The 16,470-nt window shown below is 39.0% G+C and overlaps 1 protein-coding gene across 1 annotated transcript in view; it reads left to right on the forward strand.

Moving 5' to 3' along the window:
* The first annotated feature begins 6,359 nt into the window (after positions 1 to 6,359).
* The window catches only part of usta (uronyl 2-sulfotransferase a), a 72,051-nt gene continuing 61,940 nt past the window's right edge, over positions 6,360 to 16,470 (forward strand). The window contains exon 1 of the mRNA XM_012867428.3: positions 6,360 to 6,652. Within this exon, the coding sequence (XP_012722882.2) occupies positions 6,406 to 6,652 (247 nt within the window). The 5' untranslated portion in view covers positions 6,360 to 6,405. The remainder of the gene's footprint in view (positions 6,653 to 16,470) is intronic.

Raw genomic sequence — 16,470 nt, forward strand, 5'->3', positions numbered from 1 at the left:
ATATTTGATTTTTGTAGCTGAAGATTATAAAGGCTAAAAATACAATAAAATCTGTGACCATGGTTGCATTTTGGATCGCATGTGGCCTACTTGTACAATTGAATTCAAAAACACACACACACACCTCTCTGGAACCAAGGCAGTACGGTTGACTTTGTGTTTGGCTCTTTTAGTAGTGCAGCTATAATCAAAAGCGCTCTATGGCTGTTTCCTCTTATTCACGTTGGTATTAAATAAATACACGCCAGACCGGGAATCCCACTGGATAATATCTTGTCCCATACAATTTTACTGGCTTGACATTTATCTTGTTGGATGTCTGAGAATCCTCTGACTTTATCGGATCAAGGAATACAGACATTCCCACATGCATGCCTGGACTTTTTGCATAATATTTAAAACATGTTCCTTTGTAAAGATACTTTCGTCAAATAACAGATGTCTTATGTGATGTCTGCCAAAGTATATATAAGGATTCTGTACAGTGTTTTTAAGTTAAGGAGGAAAAATCCCGCTCCGAGTATTCTTATTTCACTGCACATTGGTTCTTGTAAGGAAAAGCAATCTGGATTAAGTAGCTGCTTAATCCTTAATCATGTGCCCTTAATCCAAACAGTGGGCCCTTTTAAACAAAAACAAAAAATGCATTGCTAATGAGAGATTTAAGTTCTTTTCTATACAACTCGTCATTTGTATAATACTTACCTGTTTGATTAGGGCAGACAACTTGTGTGTGCAAGAAAAAGCAAATTCTGCAAAACCTCAACTGATCTCAAACCATAGATTTAGAGAAGCATGCTTTAGAATTCACTGATATGTTGGTTATTTGGTGTGAACCCCGCTTTTAGGCGTACCCATATATTTTTAGTAAGACTGATGTCGGATCCATACTGGAAACTTCATGATGGCCTCGTTTATCAATTGTAAAACCCGTATTAAAGTGTTTTCAATCGCTCTCCTGTTGTTACATGCAACCATGTCCAAGTTTTGATCATCTGACCCAAACTGTCCTCCTGAGGGGAAATTTAATTATTCAGGATTGTGTAAGAACAACCAAAGAGCTACCAATCCTCAAGCAGATTATAAACTGGAAGATGCTGGAAAGGTAGGCTCTCTGTCCTCTGTGAAACAGGATCTACATCAACATGGACTGTCCACGCAAAATAGCTTCTGCTCTTAAATCAACACTTTTAAGCTCGACTAAAATTTGCAGCTGCACACATGGACAAGTCAGATGTTTTCTGGAGAGAAGTTTCATGAAAAGATGAAACAAAGATTTAGATCGTTGATCGTTCCACAGTGACAAGAAGAATAGAAACAAGATGCAATGATGAATGAATACAAGACAGGGACGGATGTTCCAACGGGACCGCGTTTCTAAACACAAATCAAAATTGTTTATGGAATGGGTGGAGCAGGCTAAAATTGAGCTTCAGGAATGCAGCGGACCTTGAACCTGTTGAAAATTGATGACCCATGTTCAAAAGATGGATTCATGCTGGAAATAATAACAATTTATATAAGTCATTGTATTTGTTATGAAAAATTGTTAAATATCCAGAAGGAATTTTGCCAAAACCTTGCTGGTGGCCACAGAAGCATCTATGTTTATATTCTTACTGAGACCTTTATCCAGATATTAGTGATTTTGTATGCATATAGGTGAGTGAAGCTGACTGAATGCTGTATGTCGCTCACCCAGTAAAATAAAAAATAAAAAAATTCAAATGTATTATCAAATGCCCACATTAAATATAACTATGATACAGATCACAAATTAACATAAACTTTTGACCAGCACTGCATGTAAAAAAAAAGAAAAAAAAAAAAAAAAAGAAAAAAAAAACTGCAGAACTGCACCTCCTGCCAATGGAACCTTTGACACAATATGCAAAAGTTCCCCCTAGATGCCTACAGAGTTGATAAACATCAGGGGTACCAGGAAAAAAATGTGATTCGGAGTAGAGGCCTAACTGAGATCTATACCATCAGACTGCACAATAAACCTCTGTGCCAGTCTGGCTGCCTGCCTGCCGGCGTCTTAAACTTTTAAAATACAACTTTAGTTGCAGAGCTTGCAAGATGCTGCCTGTTCAATATAGACTCCTTAACTGGGGAATAGACCATTCCAACAACTAAGCAACATTATTCTTTACTTCATTACTTTGCTCTTTAAAGCCAAATTGTTTTTTTAAATTATTGTCATTATTTGGCTCTCTTGACAGCTGTGTGACCCTGGAGGTTTGTTAGAAAAGTAGTTATGAATAACCTCCTAATTGAAGGTGCGGTCTAATGGTGGGTTGCAGCACTGCTGTGGAAAAATTTATAGTTCAAACGAAGGTTTGTAACAACTGGCCCGAGGGGCAAGGAGAAATTTTAAAACATACACCCTTTTATCTAACATCTACCAACAGTATTGTGACAGAATGACGCAATTAACTGTATGGTAAATAAGCATTTAAACAACTGCTTGAGATTATTTTCCTCTCTTTCTAGGCTGTTAGAGCTTTTTTGTTTGGATTCTATTTGTCATCAAATGGAGCTTTGCCAAGTTCTGGCTGTTTCTCTTGGTTCAGTGCAGACCAGGAGTTTTACTATGTGTGCAATAGATTACTGGGATGTGGCTCCTCATAAGTTATTCAAATCTTTTTATTGTTTCATACATGTAAGAACAACAATAAAACAATAACAAAATGACAACAGGTGCTAACATCACATATTTAGTGGGGGGGGGGGGGGTGGGGGAGGGGAGGGGAGGGCTACATGCTCAGAAGTCTGTCTCAAAATGCAAAAGAAATGGCTGCCAGGTGATATTGTATTGTTGGATTGAATCATTTATTGTATGTTTCAGATGTTCAAGCTTCAGATGGAGCATAACATCTTCCATCCACTGCTTATGAGATGGAGGAGCAGCTCTCTTCCAATTGAATAATATTAGGCGTCTTGCAAGCAGTGTAACAAATGCTATAGCATTGGCCTGCTGCGTTGTTATTGGTGTAGTCGGAGGGACAACCCCAAATAAGGCAGTTAGAGCACTGTGATCAATATTCCTCTTCCATATAAATGTAATCGTCCTAAAAACTGACTCCCAAAAGGGGAGGAGCCTGGGGCAAAGCCAGAACATATGACTGAGATCAGCAGGGTTGTGTCCACACCTAACACAAGATGAGTCTACACCAGGATACATTCTAGCTAATTTATTAGGAGACAAGTGCAATCTGTGCAGAACCTTAAATTGTAGCAGGCTATGTCTAATGCAAATTGAGGAAGAATGGATTCTTGAGATTGCGGCCTGCCAGGCTGTATCAGTAAATAGTTCCCCTAACTCTTCTTCCCATGATTCTTTTAGATGTATAAGTGATGGGGATGCAGCGTTCTGAATTTTGCCATATATAACTGATATTAAGCCCTTATCAGTCGGATTCATATCCAAACATTCATCAATCCATGTTATTCGAGGCAGTGTTAATGAGAAATTAGTATTCACGTAACTACGTACCTGGAGATATCTGAAGAAGTCAGCCTGAGGGACACCAAAGCGCCTTTTAAGCTGTTCAAAAGAAACAAATTGACCTCTTTCATAAAGATCCTTAACGCAAGTTATGCCTCTCTCGTGCCACTTCTGAAAGGATGGATCTATCAAGGATGGGGTGAACTGGACATTGCATCGCACAGGAGATGCAGTTAGTGCATTTCTAAATTGAAAATGAGTCCTAAATTGGGACCATATCTTTAGAGCGCCCGCAACAACTGGATTATTCGTCCTGTGGCATTTACTCAAAGGTAAACGGCTACATATTAATGAGCTAAGCAACACTGGATTGCTCGAATGTTGTTCCAGGTGGACCCAGTCTGGGGACTCAGGACCCGTCTGATCTATAAACCAGTACAAAAACTTATGAATATTGGTTGCCCAGTAATAGTAAAGGAAATTAGGTAGGGACAGTCCACCGTCCTCTCTCTGCCTCTCTAGATATTCCTTTCTAATTCTGGGGATGTTTTTATTCCAGATAAACACAGATACATGTTTGTTTAATTCTTTGAAGAATTTCTTAGGAATAAAGACTGGTATGGTTTGGAACAGATATAAGAACCTTGGCATGATTGTCATCTTGACTGAGTTTATTCTTCCTTCAAGAGACAGAGGGAGTTTTGACCACTTCTCCATGTCTGATTTAGCCTTATTCAGTGCTTTAGCGAAATTTTTGTTAAACAAGCAACTGTAATCATATGTTATACAGACGCCCAAATAATCAAAACTATCTTTACTGACTATAAAGGGGAGACTATGGAAGGCAATTTGACGTGCCTTGTCGTTGATTGGGAATAAAACACTTTTTGATAGATTCAATCTATAACCAGAAACCTGCCCAAATTTTCCAATTAGGTTTAGAGCAATAGGTATTGTAATATTGGGTTTAGACAGGAAAAGGAGGAGGTCATCAGCATAAAGGGACAGTTTGTTTATGCGCCCACCTCTCTGCACACCAGTTAAATTAGCGGAGTCCCTTATCAAGATTGCCAGAGGTTCAATAGCGATATCGAACAAAAGGGGGCTAAGGGGACATCCTTGTCGGGTACCACGTGAGAGAGGAAAGAAACTAGAAGTGACCTTATTTGTGGCTCCTCATAAGTTGATCCAAAATTTAGCTGCAAAAATGCTGACAGTAACTAGAAAGAGAGCTCACGTCACTCCAGTTTTAAATGCTGTATAGGCAAGTTTATGTTAAGATACCTTTAATACCTCGAGTTTAATACTTCTTATTACTCATATTTATCAGACTTACTCTTATGGAGATTGCAGTAAACACTCTTACTAGGATTTTTAATTCCATGTTACACTCACAAATTTCAATATAATTCATTTGGATTTTGTTTGAACAACCAACTCAGCATAGTGCCTAATTTTAACTTGAAGGAAAATGATACATCATTTTGAAAACTTTACAAATACAAATCTGAAATGTGTGGTGTGGATTTGTGGTAAGCCCCTGATACTGTTAAATAGATACAGTGCAAACACTCTGTAAAAAACATCCTCATTGAACAAAAAAACATCATGAAGACCGAGAAACACCGCAGACAGATCAGGGATGAAGATGCGGAGAAGTTTAAAGCAGGGTATCAAGAGTTGAAAATATCTAAAAGAACAACGTCAAACAAAAATGGAAGGAATATGGCACAACTGTAAGACAGAGTAGAAGCTTTGTTGTAATGCTGGTGGATCTGCGGAGATCCACAGCAAAGGTGGGAGATTTATCCACAAAACAAAAGCCCCAAGTGAGACAGAGTTATGGACTTTTTGACAAACATTCAAAAAAAAAAAAAAAAAAACACTATGTGGCAGAAAACTTACACTGCAGATCTCCTAGAATGCACCATTCCCACAACAACAACAAAACATGGTGGTGGCATTACCATGCAGTAGGAATGCTTTTCTTCAGGGACAGCGAAGCTTAAGCTTAAAGTTGATGTGAAAACTAAATACAGGGCAATGTGGGAAAATTGTATTAAAAGTAGCAAGTTACTTGAGAGTGGGGGGAGCTCGAAATTTCAACAGGATCTCTGAACATACAGCCACAGCCACAACTGTATGGTTTAAATCAAAGTTGTATTAGAATGGCCTAGTCAAAGTCTAAACTTAAATCAGACCAACTATTGGTGGTGAGACCTGAAAATTGATTTTCACAGACTGGGCTTGAACAATTTTGTGTTAAAGAATGGAGAAGATGTTCGTTTCCTTTATGTGTGAAGTGAGACATAATCATCAAGGCAGTGAATTGTGGGTCTGCAAAATACAGACGCAGAGGAATGCATACAAATACCGGCCAAACCTTTCAGATACTTATTATCAACACAGATTGTAAAGCCTAAATAATATTTCTTTAACTTCACAAGTACGCGCTATTTTGAGTTGGTCCATCGCATACAATGCGGAAATTAAATAAGATAAAGTTCACCTTCTACAATATAAACTCAAAGTCCATCTGTTCGTAAAGGACCCCTCCACTGACGCTGGTAGGCGCTGTTTTACGCACCCCAATCCAAACCAAGTATGAGGTGGACGTTTTCCCTCTTTCCACGTTCAGTAATCTGACACCGAGAGCCTCAGAGAAGGATGGACCCTTAACTCTGCTGGAAGGACGGAAGGAAGGAACAATCATCCAACGAGAGGCAAAGAAGCAAGGACTGAGCAGGAGCAAAGCGCTGTGCACAAAAACAACAAGAAGAACCCCGTGGCAGCAGAAGCAGGAGCACCAGCAGCGGAGAAGATCCAGAGTTTCTTGCGCGTCTCCAAAATTGAACCGACGCCCCCCCCTGCCCTCTATCAAATGATCCTAAAGCGGCAACTCTCACTTCCAAGAGGCGGATGGGTGACTTTCCACGTTGCTTTGTGAGGAGGAGATGATGAAGAATTTCGGCAGCAGTCCCCCTCACAACAACAGCAACAGCAGCCACCACCAGACTCCCAACCACATCAGAGAGCGACACCACCGAAAGCAGGGCTTGCTCTGCGCTCTACCGTGGCGCTTCTCCCTGCGAGGTTATGGTTTCTGCATGGCTGCGCTCTTCCTCTTCTGCTTCGGCTCGCTTTTTTACCAGCTGAACGGCGGGGCTCCAAGAATACTGCTGGACATCAGGCAGTATCTCGGTAAGAACTTTTCTTCCCCCTCCTTCCCCTTTCCATGCTTCGGTGCTGAAGTTCGCAGTACGCACTCTGGTCGTTTAAAGTCCCACTTAAACTCAAGAAGTATTTAATGGGACGTAAAAAAGTAATTAGGTTTAGTTTCATACATTAGACCAGCTAAAATAGACATCATGGTGCACCTCGAGGGGACTTTAAATGACTTTACGCCGCTTTTTCACGTTTCTACTTTTCGCTGCGCTTTTAGGAAGCAGAAATATTTTGGGTATGACGTGTCAGAGCACGATTGAGAGCTCAGAAGGGTTCAGAATGATATATAACGTGGATGATAAGTGAGATGTCCTCCTGAGGGTTCAGCTTGGGCGCTCCAGACACGCAGCGCTCATTACGCACGACTGTCACCGTTGGAACAAGGCGCAGTTTGTGCAGCTGCTTACAACATGAGAATTTCTGTTTGTTTTTTTATCAAGTTTTTTTCTAACTATACTTTAAAAGAGGATTAAAATAGTTTATTTAAAAAGTCCCATCTGTAATGGTTGAGTTGTTCATGACTGGACTGAAAGATCCTCTGCTACCATATATCCGCAGGCCAGGATATAGGCAATGGTCAGAAGTACTCCAATTCAATTAATTAATGATTTGGTAAATATATTGACATTTGTGATAATTTAAGGTTAAATAAATTAAATACCCTTTGGTAGTGTGTCAGTTATGCATGAAATCACACAACTAATTAGATGTGTGAAAATTATCTTTACAATTTGAACTTTTGTCTTGTATGGTTCTAAAACATGCAGTTGTATCATAGTTAAATCATCATGTGTTTATAGTCATTTATTGCATATTAATATTCTGTAAATCGAATGTGTAAATTGTTACACAGTTATTTGAGGAAGGGGCAGACTTTGTTAAAGATTAAGGGGTCAAATGTGTATCAAAAACTATATGTTTGGCAGTATATAACTGTTTCATATTTCCTACGCATCCTGTCCATCATGGTCAACTCAACCACGGACCAAGCACAAAATTATAAATTACTTTAAAGCTTTAAAAAGTTAAAGCTTGCCGGAGTTTAATTATTATCTAGGAAAACTCCTGGAACTCTGTCTCTTGATGTTGGAGTACCACCCTGGGAAAGTAGCACCCACATCACTACCCCTTTTAAAACGTTCTGGTGGTGCCCTCTGTCTTTGAAGAGAGAATAGAAATAGAGTTTATACCCTTGTTGTGTGAACATATTGGGTCCTTTGACCTTATATTACTCCTCTAAGCGGAATCAGATGCACAGGAAATATCCTATCAGTAAATTTCTCACTGGGCTGCACCCTCGGCAGCAGCTGCAATGTTTGTGCCCCTGTGTGTGTATGTGGGCGTGTGTTGAAAGAAGGTTGTGTTCCCTACCTACTACTCACCGAGAGCTTTGTGACGTGATAAACATCTGGAGCAGAATGAGACTCGCACACCAAGTCAGTCTCTAGTACTATGGCTCAGATTGCTTCCCTGCTGACGAACGCATCTCTCCCACATTCGCCCCGCGCCGGCACAGAATCGCTGGATAGCATTGTCCAAAAAAGAACATCCATTTTGGCTCAATCCATGCACCCCATCAACGTCTACTAATTTATTGTTTGTGGAAGTAACTCTTTGGAATCTTTTTCCTCCCTTCAGCTTCTGTCTAGTTCTGCTCCGCTTTCAATGTTGTAGATTTGTTAAAAGATGGTTACCTGCATAAGTGTTTTTGCCCCCTGGTCTTTTCTGCCTTTCGCCACATTAAAACCGCCTTTACAACGTATTTCACAATTTAACTTTCTGATAGACCAACACAAAGGTGTGCATATCTGTGAAGACAAAAAGGATACATGGTGCTCTTTTTTTTTTTTTTACAAACACAATCCTGAAAAGTGTAAAATACATTTTACTTATTCCCTCTTACTATGAAACCACTAAATGAAGCCAGTGCAACCAATTACTATGAATACCCAGCTAATAAGTTCCCCTATCAGCGTAATCTTAGAGCAAATTAAGCTGTTTTGCAAAGTTTAAGGTAGGCATTGGAACATGAGCGAACAAACGACATCAGCACCATGCAATAAACCATGCAGGTCAGGTTTGGAGCTGTAGAGAAGTTTAAAGCAGGTTTGGGTTTAATAACGGTATCCAGAGCTGGAGGCTGTATGTAACACAGTTCAATCCATCATCTGAAAGTAGGGCACAACTGCAAACCAGTAGTTGATAGGCCAGGCAAGGTCTGTAATAATCAGATAATCAGTGCAGAGGCCCATGGTGGCTCTGGGGGAGCTGAAGAGGTCCGCAGCTCAACTGGGACTCGCTGTTAAACGCTTAGTCGTGTACTCCAACAATCCGGCCTTTATTGATAAGTGGGAACAAGAAAAACTATTTTAAATGAAAACCAATAGAAGTCCTGTTTAATGTAAAGTCAAGAAAGTAGCAGAACATGCATGCTGAAAAAGTTGATTTGATCAAATGAGACCCAAATAACCCCAAAACGCCAACCCCATGGTGAGACATGTTGTTAGGAGCATTAGTCTGTAGGATTGCTTTTCTTCAACAAAGACAGATACTCTAGTCAAATAATGTGGAGATGGATAAATTGAAGGGGGATTCAGGGGAAAAAAACTGAGAGACCGTGAAAGAGATGAGCTTGGGTTGGCGGTTTACCTCCCAGCAGGACGGCAACCTAAACATGCAGTGGAATGGTTTAGGTCAAAGCTTATTCAGAACTGAGAATCTCTGGCGAAACTTACAAATCACACAAGTAGAATTGCAATCTGAATAAAATACATTTGTGGTTTTAATGTTATATGACTCAATGTCAAAAAGTACACAAGTCTAAGGAATGATTGCAGTTGTTGCAAATGGCTGTTGTATAATTGTAAGTGTGTAGAGTAAATTCTGAGGGTTAGGGAGAGTTGCACATGCAAAGTCGAGCTCTTCCACAGGGATCTGGATTAAATAGCGGTGTCATTTCATTTTGACAACTGTAATATGTTTGACTTTTTTAACCATGTTAAATATGCAGATAATACCAAACAAACCATAAAGAGTGCTAGACCAAAACTTGCAGCAGCAATTCCTGCCCTGGATTGAGTTCCCTTAGACTCCTTTTCCCACCCAAATTCAAACTGTTATTGCTTGATTCATGTATTAAAGTCATGGCCAGAATAAAGGATTTGTAGCCATGTAGTTTAAGATACTGTAATGGTATATTTGCTGGTCTCTGCAAAAAAATAAAGAATAAAAAAATCAACCAGGCATCTGCAGCTCCTCCAAAATGCTGCTGCTAGAGTCCTGACCAACAACAGGACAGGGGATGTTATAACTCCAGTTCTGAAATCACTGCACTGGCTCCCTGTTTATAAAAGAATAGATTTTAAAACTCTGCTGTTGGTCATTAAAGCACTAAATGGCCTCGGGAAAAAATGCAAATGAAACTAGCCCCTCAGGTCATCAGAACCAAAACTAAACAAGGTGAGGCAGCATTTAGTTTAGTTTATATGCTCCTCAGCTCTGGGATAAGCTCCCTGAAAATTTGGGATGGGCAGAAACCGTTGGCTTGTTGAAATCAGGACCGAAAACATTTTTTTGTTTACTGCAGCTTTTGATCAAACAGTCTGGCTAATGAACTGTTTGCCTGCTCACTGCTGATTGATTGAGGCCCGAGACAGAAAATTTGGATTGAATTTGGATTATGATGCGTGTTTGAAATCTATGTTTTACCATTTGTGTTTGTTGTGCAATAATCCGAAATGTTTAGGCATCTCTCTTTAAGCAAAGACTTAAAGGCTTTTGTTCTTTTCAATTATACTTCCCGTTTATGCTCTGCAAAGCACTTTTGAGTGGCTGAATGTATGAATGGGGCTACATAAATAAACTTGACTTGCCTTTGTTCTTGTAGTTAAAAAGCTCCGGCTCTGTTCTAAGTCTGTGCAAGAAGTGTGTGGCTTGCAATGAGTGCGTATCTGGAAGAAACGCTGAGTCTTGAGGAGGAGAACTAAGACATTTGAGACAAACAAAGTAAACAGGGTACTGAATGCCAAGTGTTGGAGCTTCTAGAGAAAGCCATTGATCTATTTATTTTCAGAAAGATCTGCATGGGCCCGTAGTTCCTTTATGCTCCGCTTGACCCCAGCAGCTTTTCATCACCATCAGAGAAAAAAAACTGCAGTTTGGACAAGCTGTATAAGTGACTCTCCTCATTGTTCCGGGTTAAATATAGAGAAATATATATTTTTTAGCATCCTGTAAATTGCCTGTTTTAGTCAGTACTGCACCTTAATTAAATCATTTTTGTAATCCTGCTACTTTAAGTAGTTGATGCTGTTCAGATTTGCTTTAACTGCTTTCCAGGCTGCGCCAATGTGAAGGTGGGGACTACTGGTTGTGGGTAAAGCATCTAGGCATAGACAATTGCAGGTTAATGAAGTGATTGTGTGTTTCTCTCAGTCAGACGTGGAGTGGAGGGAACAGACTGGGTTTTGTTCAGCCCAATGGGGAGGTGGGTGTCACTCATCGTGTAGTTGCAGGAACTAGAGCAGTTCACAGACTTTTAGACATTGATTTACAGCCTAGATGTTAGCCAGTGAGTGTTGCCAGTCACCAACTGTGTGTAACACTTTCTCAAGTCTTTTTCTCTACTGCGCACATCAAGACTGATTTGGCTACTGTGCCAAAAAGCCTCAACTTGAGCGAGCTTTCGGTGTGAGTGGACGTGAATAAGTATTTGGGTGTTATAATATAATCATGTCTGAATGTGGTCTGTGCGCTGCCTTAAATTTAAATGGATTTTTAAAGTATTTCCTGAAAAAGTCTGAGAGCGATTTTATGGGTAAAACTGGTCATAGTAATAAATAAGGTGTGATTTATGAGCAACTTTATAGTTTTTGTTTTGTAGAAAAAACTCGTCTCCAAGTCCTGTCTCAAAAGGCTGCATACAGGTTAAATCTAAAAAGTTTTGCCAATAATTGCAACGTTCCTGTGTTTGTTTCCATCCTCTACTTAACCTTGGTTCTGCAGAAAGGTGCCAAATGCAGGCTGACTTTTAATAGGCCCATATTTACCTGAGGTGAAAGCAGAAAAATTGTTAGTTATAATTTGACAGAAAACATTACATCCTTACATCTAAGAAAAGCGATAGTAAGTGATCGATGTTTAGTTACACTGAGGCACACAATTTTCCTGCATATAGGCACTCCCCAGCTGTCTCCGTTCATTATAAATGCTACACAGATTGCGTAATACCGTCTGTCCCTCTTTAAATGTCGTCTTCTTCTCAGGGGAACTTAGTAATCTTAAGGTCTTTATAATATTAAATTAAAAGTTTCAGAAGCTGGCAGGTATAGGTTTCAAGTTGGAGACTGCAGGGCGGTGTTGGGGATTAGACAGGTATGTTTGGGCACAGAGGAAGCTTTGGAATCTTTTTCCTCCCTTCAGCTTCTGTCATATTTATGCCATTACTGGCAAACGAAAGGGAAAAGTCAAACTTTTTCAACTAAGTAAAATTAAGTTTAGTTTGGCTGGTGAGCAAATGTCAAATAAACGTCATATGTTTTATTTAAATAAAAAAGAAAAGTTGGGAAGCAACATGTTGAGGAAGCTGAAGCAGATGACTGTCTTAAATTTTTGCAATAACAAGAACAACTTTTTGTTAATTTCTTACTTGGCAAATACTAAAAGAGACTTAAATATATCTGAGTGCATCAGAATCCAACATGAATCACTTATTCTTGCAAGAACCCATACAGCTTTAATAAAGTCCCTTTTGTCAAGTCCACAGTGGTAGCAGCAGCATTCTCCTGTGGGAATCCTTTTTAGCATTAGGAGCTGAAAGACTCATCCTCTACATTAAAGCAAATATTTCAAGTTCAATGGGAGACAATTTGCCTGACATCAGGAAGACAGCTGTTTCCCAGATTCTCAGGCAGGGTTGAAGGTTCACATTTCAAGCAGAAAAGATACACAGAGCTGTGATCCTAAAAACAATATTAAGGGCTCTTTCACAGAAGAAAATCACCAAAAAACAAAATGTTAGGGTATTTTTGCACTAGGATTTGGGTTTGGTTAGGCTGCAAATTGCAACACAAAAAATCTGGTTTAGTTCATGTTCACCCTGCACTTTCAAAAGCAAACTAAACCGCCTGTAAAGGTGTGATGCAGTTACAAAGAATGCTCGTTTGGAGTGGAACACTGTGGCAAAACCTTAAGAGGCATGTGCAGAAACTACTCCTCACAAACTTTAATGGACTAATGCTAGGTTATGAACGAGGCGGTTAGAATTCCTCCACAAAAACGATGGAGATTGATAAAGTCGTAAAGAAGATCTCTTCAAGTTCTTACTGCTGAAAGGTGGTTCTACAAGCTATTGAATCAGATAAGAGATAAGAGATAAGATAGACCAGGGGTGTCAAACTCATTTCTATATGGGGCCACTTTGGCGTCATGAAGTCACTAAAAGGGCCGGTTGCACGTGTATTGACAATACTTTTCATTTCATAATTTCATTCCAGTTCACATAGAAATATAAAAAATGCACAATAGCATAAAAGTAGCAACCTTAGGCCCAATTTATACAGTTTATCTGCAAAAAAAGTTGATATTGGGGTGAGTTACACTTACAGGAGGCACAGTTTTAGCCACTTTATACACTTTAAAAGGATATATGCCTCTACTTTATGACATGAAGTGCCTTTTTTTTTTGGGCTCTTGAGGGCCGGATAATTTGCCTTGACGGGCCGGATTCGGCCCGCGGGCCTTGAGTTTGACACATGTGAGATAGACTTTAATGAACTCACAGTGGAGAAATTCACTTGTCACATCAGCTCTTATAATCAAAAGAAGGTGCTAAAAGGAGGAAAAGGTGCATGAGGTATATACAGTGCATCCCCATATATACATTGGATCTGGAAAAAAAAAGAAATAAAGAAGAGATTTAAGGTGACTTATATACATTTAAGGTGACTTATATACGTATGGATTTGACATTGTACATTAAAGTGTACTTGAATTTAGATTAAAATAATTTTACAAACAGGTATAGGTCAGTTTACTTTATTATATCCTGATATATAAAATAGAATTTAAGAGCCTTGGATCACGCTTGGATCGTAAATGAGTCAAGCAATAGTTAATGATTATTAATGAATTAGTGTGTTCCAATCTGAATCGCTTGTCAGATCAAAAGTATTACTGAAGAAAAAAAAATTTAAGCCAGTATTAAACATACTTTTAGTCATGCCCATATTTCTGTACTTTTAATTAGTCTGATGTAAAGTTATCGTCTTAAATGATGTGTTTGCATTCGCTGTAAGCAGAAAAATCATCATAACTAACAAAACAAAGGCTTGAAAACATTAGTTTGCATGTAGTTTATCTATATAATGGGTTTTTCTTAATTAATTGCAAAACTGAAATAAATTAACTTTTCAACATTCTAAATTTAATAAATGTTACTGTATAAAGGACGAATTTTAATTGTTACTCAAAGCTCATTAAATGTAGAACTACCTCCAAAAATGTGTGATATATGAAGAAATGATAACATGTCACCTTTTTAAAGACAGTCCTGGAAGCTGCCCAGCAGACAGACAATGTGACCCAGTTTGGGCTAAAGGCAAATAAATGAGTATATTTATTAGAATAGGATATTTTGTGTTTCCCTCTTGAATCAGAGACCTTTAAAGACCTCTCCTGTGACCTGTTGTACACTGCTAAATGTGTTATAAAATACATTCTTCTTGCCCACATCTGGGTTTTCTTCTTGTGGGCAATCATACGCTGGTGAGGAAAGTGACACACAAGCTGCACATTTTCAGGAACGTTTCTGAGCGAGGCAGCCGTGCAAGTGTGAGTTTTGGAGCAACCCCACCATTCCAGCCACCCAGCACACCAATTTCCTTTTAAAGGACATTTAAAACAAGGTTATTTTCAAATTATCATATTTTTTTGGCTTTTAAATGTACTGACTTATTTGTGTTGGACATCTCAGCCAGAAATGACAGAACTGCTTTCTTGAAGTAGTTTATTAAGTGTCGAATTGAATTGAAGTCAGAGTGATGCAAGTTGTTGACTCGCACGGCATCTTGGACAGGTTGCCAGGTGTGCACCAGTTTGAGCATAAGTGAAGTTGGTCATGTGGAAAATTGAACAGGCACTTTGCATTTTTCTTACTTACTCATGCAATATTTTAGCAGGTGTTGCAAGACAACACATATGCACTCTTTATATTTAAAGCCAAAGCTGCAGCATTAGATAAGCTCATCTATAATATCTTGCATCCGTGTAAGATTTTTAGCTGACAGATCTCATTAGGTGGTGAAATCACGGCGGAACAGCCGGCTTACTTTGGACTCTTGATGCAAGGAAAAATGGAAGAAAAAAAAAATCACTAAACGACTTAATGGTAAAACATTCAGATAGGTTGTAATTTCCCCACTTGGTACACAGACAACGCTCCCTGCTGAGTAGAGGGGAGACTTTCTCTGTTTATGGAGCTGCTTTCCATCAGACAGGCCAACTTCTAATTTGTTTTTAGGGTCAATAAAAGGCTAACTGAACTGAGAAATGACTTAGGAAGTCTTATAATAAACTCGCCAGGATAGACTGTTGATTTTGATAAGTATCTTCTCTTTTCACTATTGATTTATTGGCAAGATTAGTTCTGCAGGACATTGAAATCAGCTACATGTAGCCGTTCTCATTGCAAAACAGCAGCAGTTAGCATTACCAGTTAGCATCTGCAGGCCTAGCAGGCTACCGCTTCCATCTCCAGAGAGACAGGCAAACACTAAAACAACACAAGCTAATTATCTTTCATTAGTGTATTTGTTTTCACCACATGAAAAAAGGGCAAAGGGAGAGAAAATTAGCAATCCACGAGTTCGCTGAAAGTGCTACTGGTGTTCAAGGCTTGCTGAGTAACTGTGGCTATAACCCAGAAGAAATGCCTGGCAAATTGTTAGGTAATGGTTTGTGACTGTGCTTAAGTGCTTGGATGCGTTGTGTGTACTATTGCTGCTATGGAGTTTAACCTTCTAATGATGTAAAAACTCTGTTTAAAGGAGAACTTGTTCTGTGGAGTCGGGAGTTTTTTTGTTTTCTGTCAGTGACTTTTCAGAGAGCCTTCTATTTGTAAAGATGGTATGAAATATACTGCACAGTTTAGAAAAAAATTCTTAAACAGCAACTAAGCTATCAAATGTAAATGTTTCCAGTACAGGAACATTTGCAAAGAACCATAGTAGTGTTCTGGGGCTATAATATCTGTGTAAACTCATTCAGGTTAAAGAGAAAAGACCAGCAGGGTAAAAATTTAACCCTGTTAAGAAGGAAGCACTTTTTCCTTTACACTGAACTTTTGGATGGAGTGTTGCGGAGGGAGACTACTAAGCATGTCAAAATTGTGGTATTAAGTCAAAAACTCCCAATTCTTTCCTTTTAATTTTAAAGTCAAAACATTTAAAACGATCAGTGTTTGTTTACTAATGTCTGTAGCGAAAAGGAGTCAATCTAGGGCTGGACAATAAATCAATAACAATAAATATCGATCGATAGACGTGTAGTTCAATAGAAAAACGGGGGTCAGTAAAAAGTTCAATAAAAGAACAGTTTTCCTTCTTTTTGCATTCTAGCCTATTATGTAGGTTAATGCTACAGTCATTACATCCTTCCAACCAATCACAAACGCAGACCCAGGAACGCTCCTTCACCAAGCTTCAAAGAGTTCAGAGAGCACGTGTTCTTTTTTCCTTTTTGTTTTAAGACTTAAAGTTTTGCTAAAAAGTTGGTTGAATAAAGGGTTGTGTTTAAAT

This window comes from Fundulus heteroclitus, chromosome 15 (assembly GCF_011125445.2).
Source record: "Fundulus heteroclitus isolate FHET01 chromosome 15, MU-UCD_Fhet_4.1, whole genome shotgun sequence".
NCBI lineage: Eukaryota > Metazoa > Chordata > Actinopteri > Cyprinodontiformes > Fundulidae > Fundulus > Fundulus heteroclitus.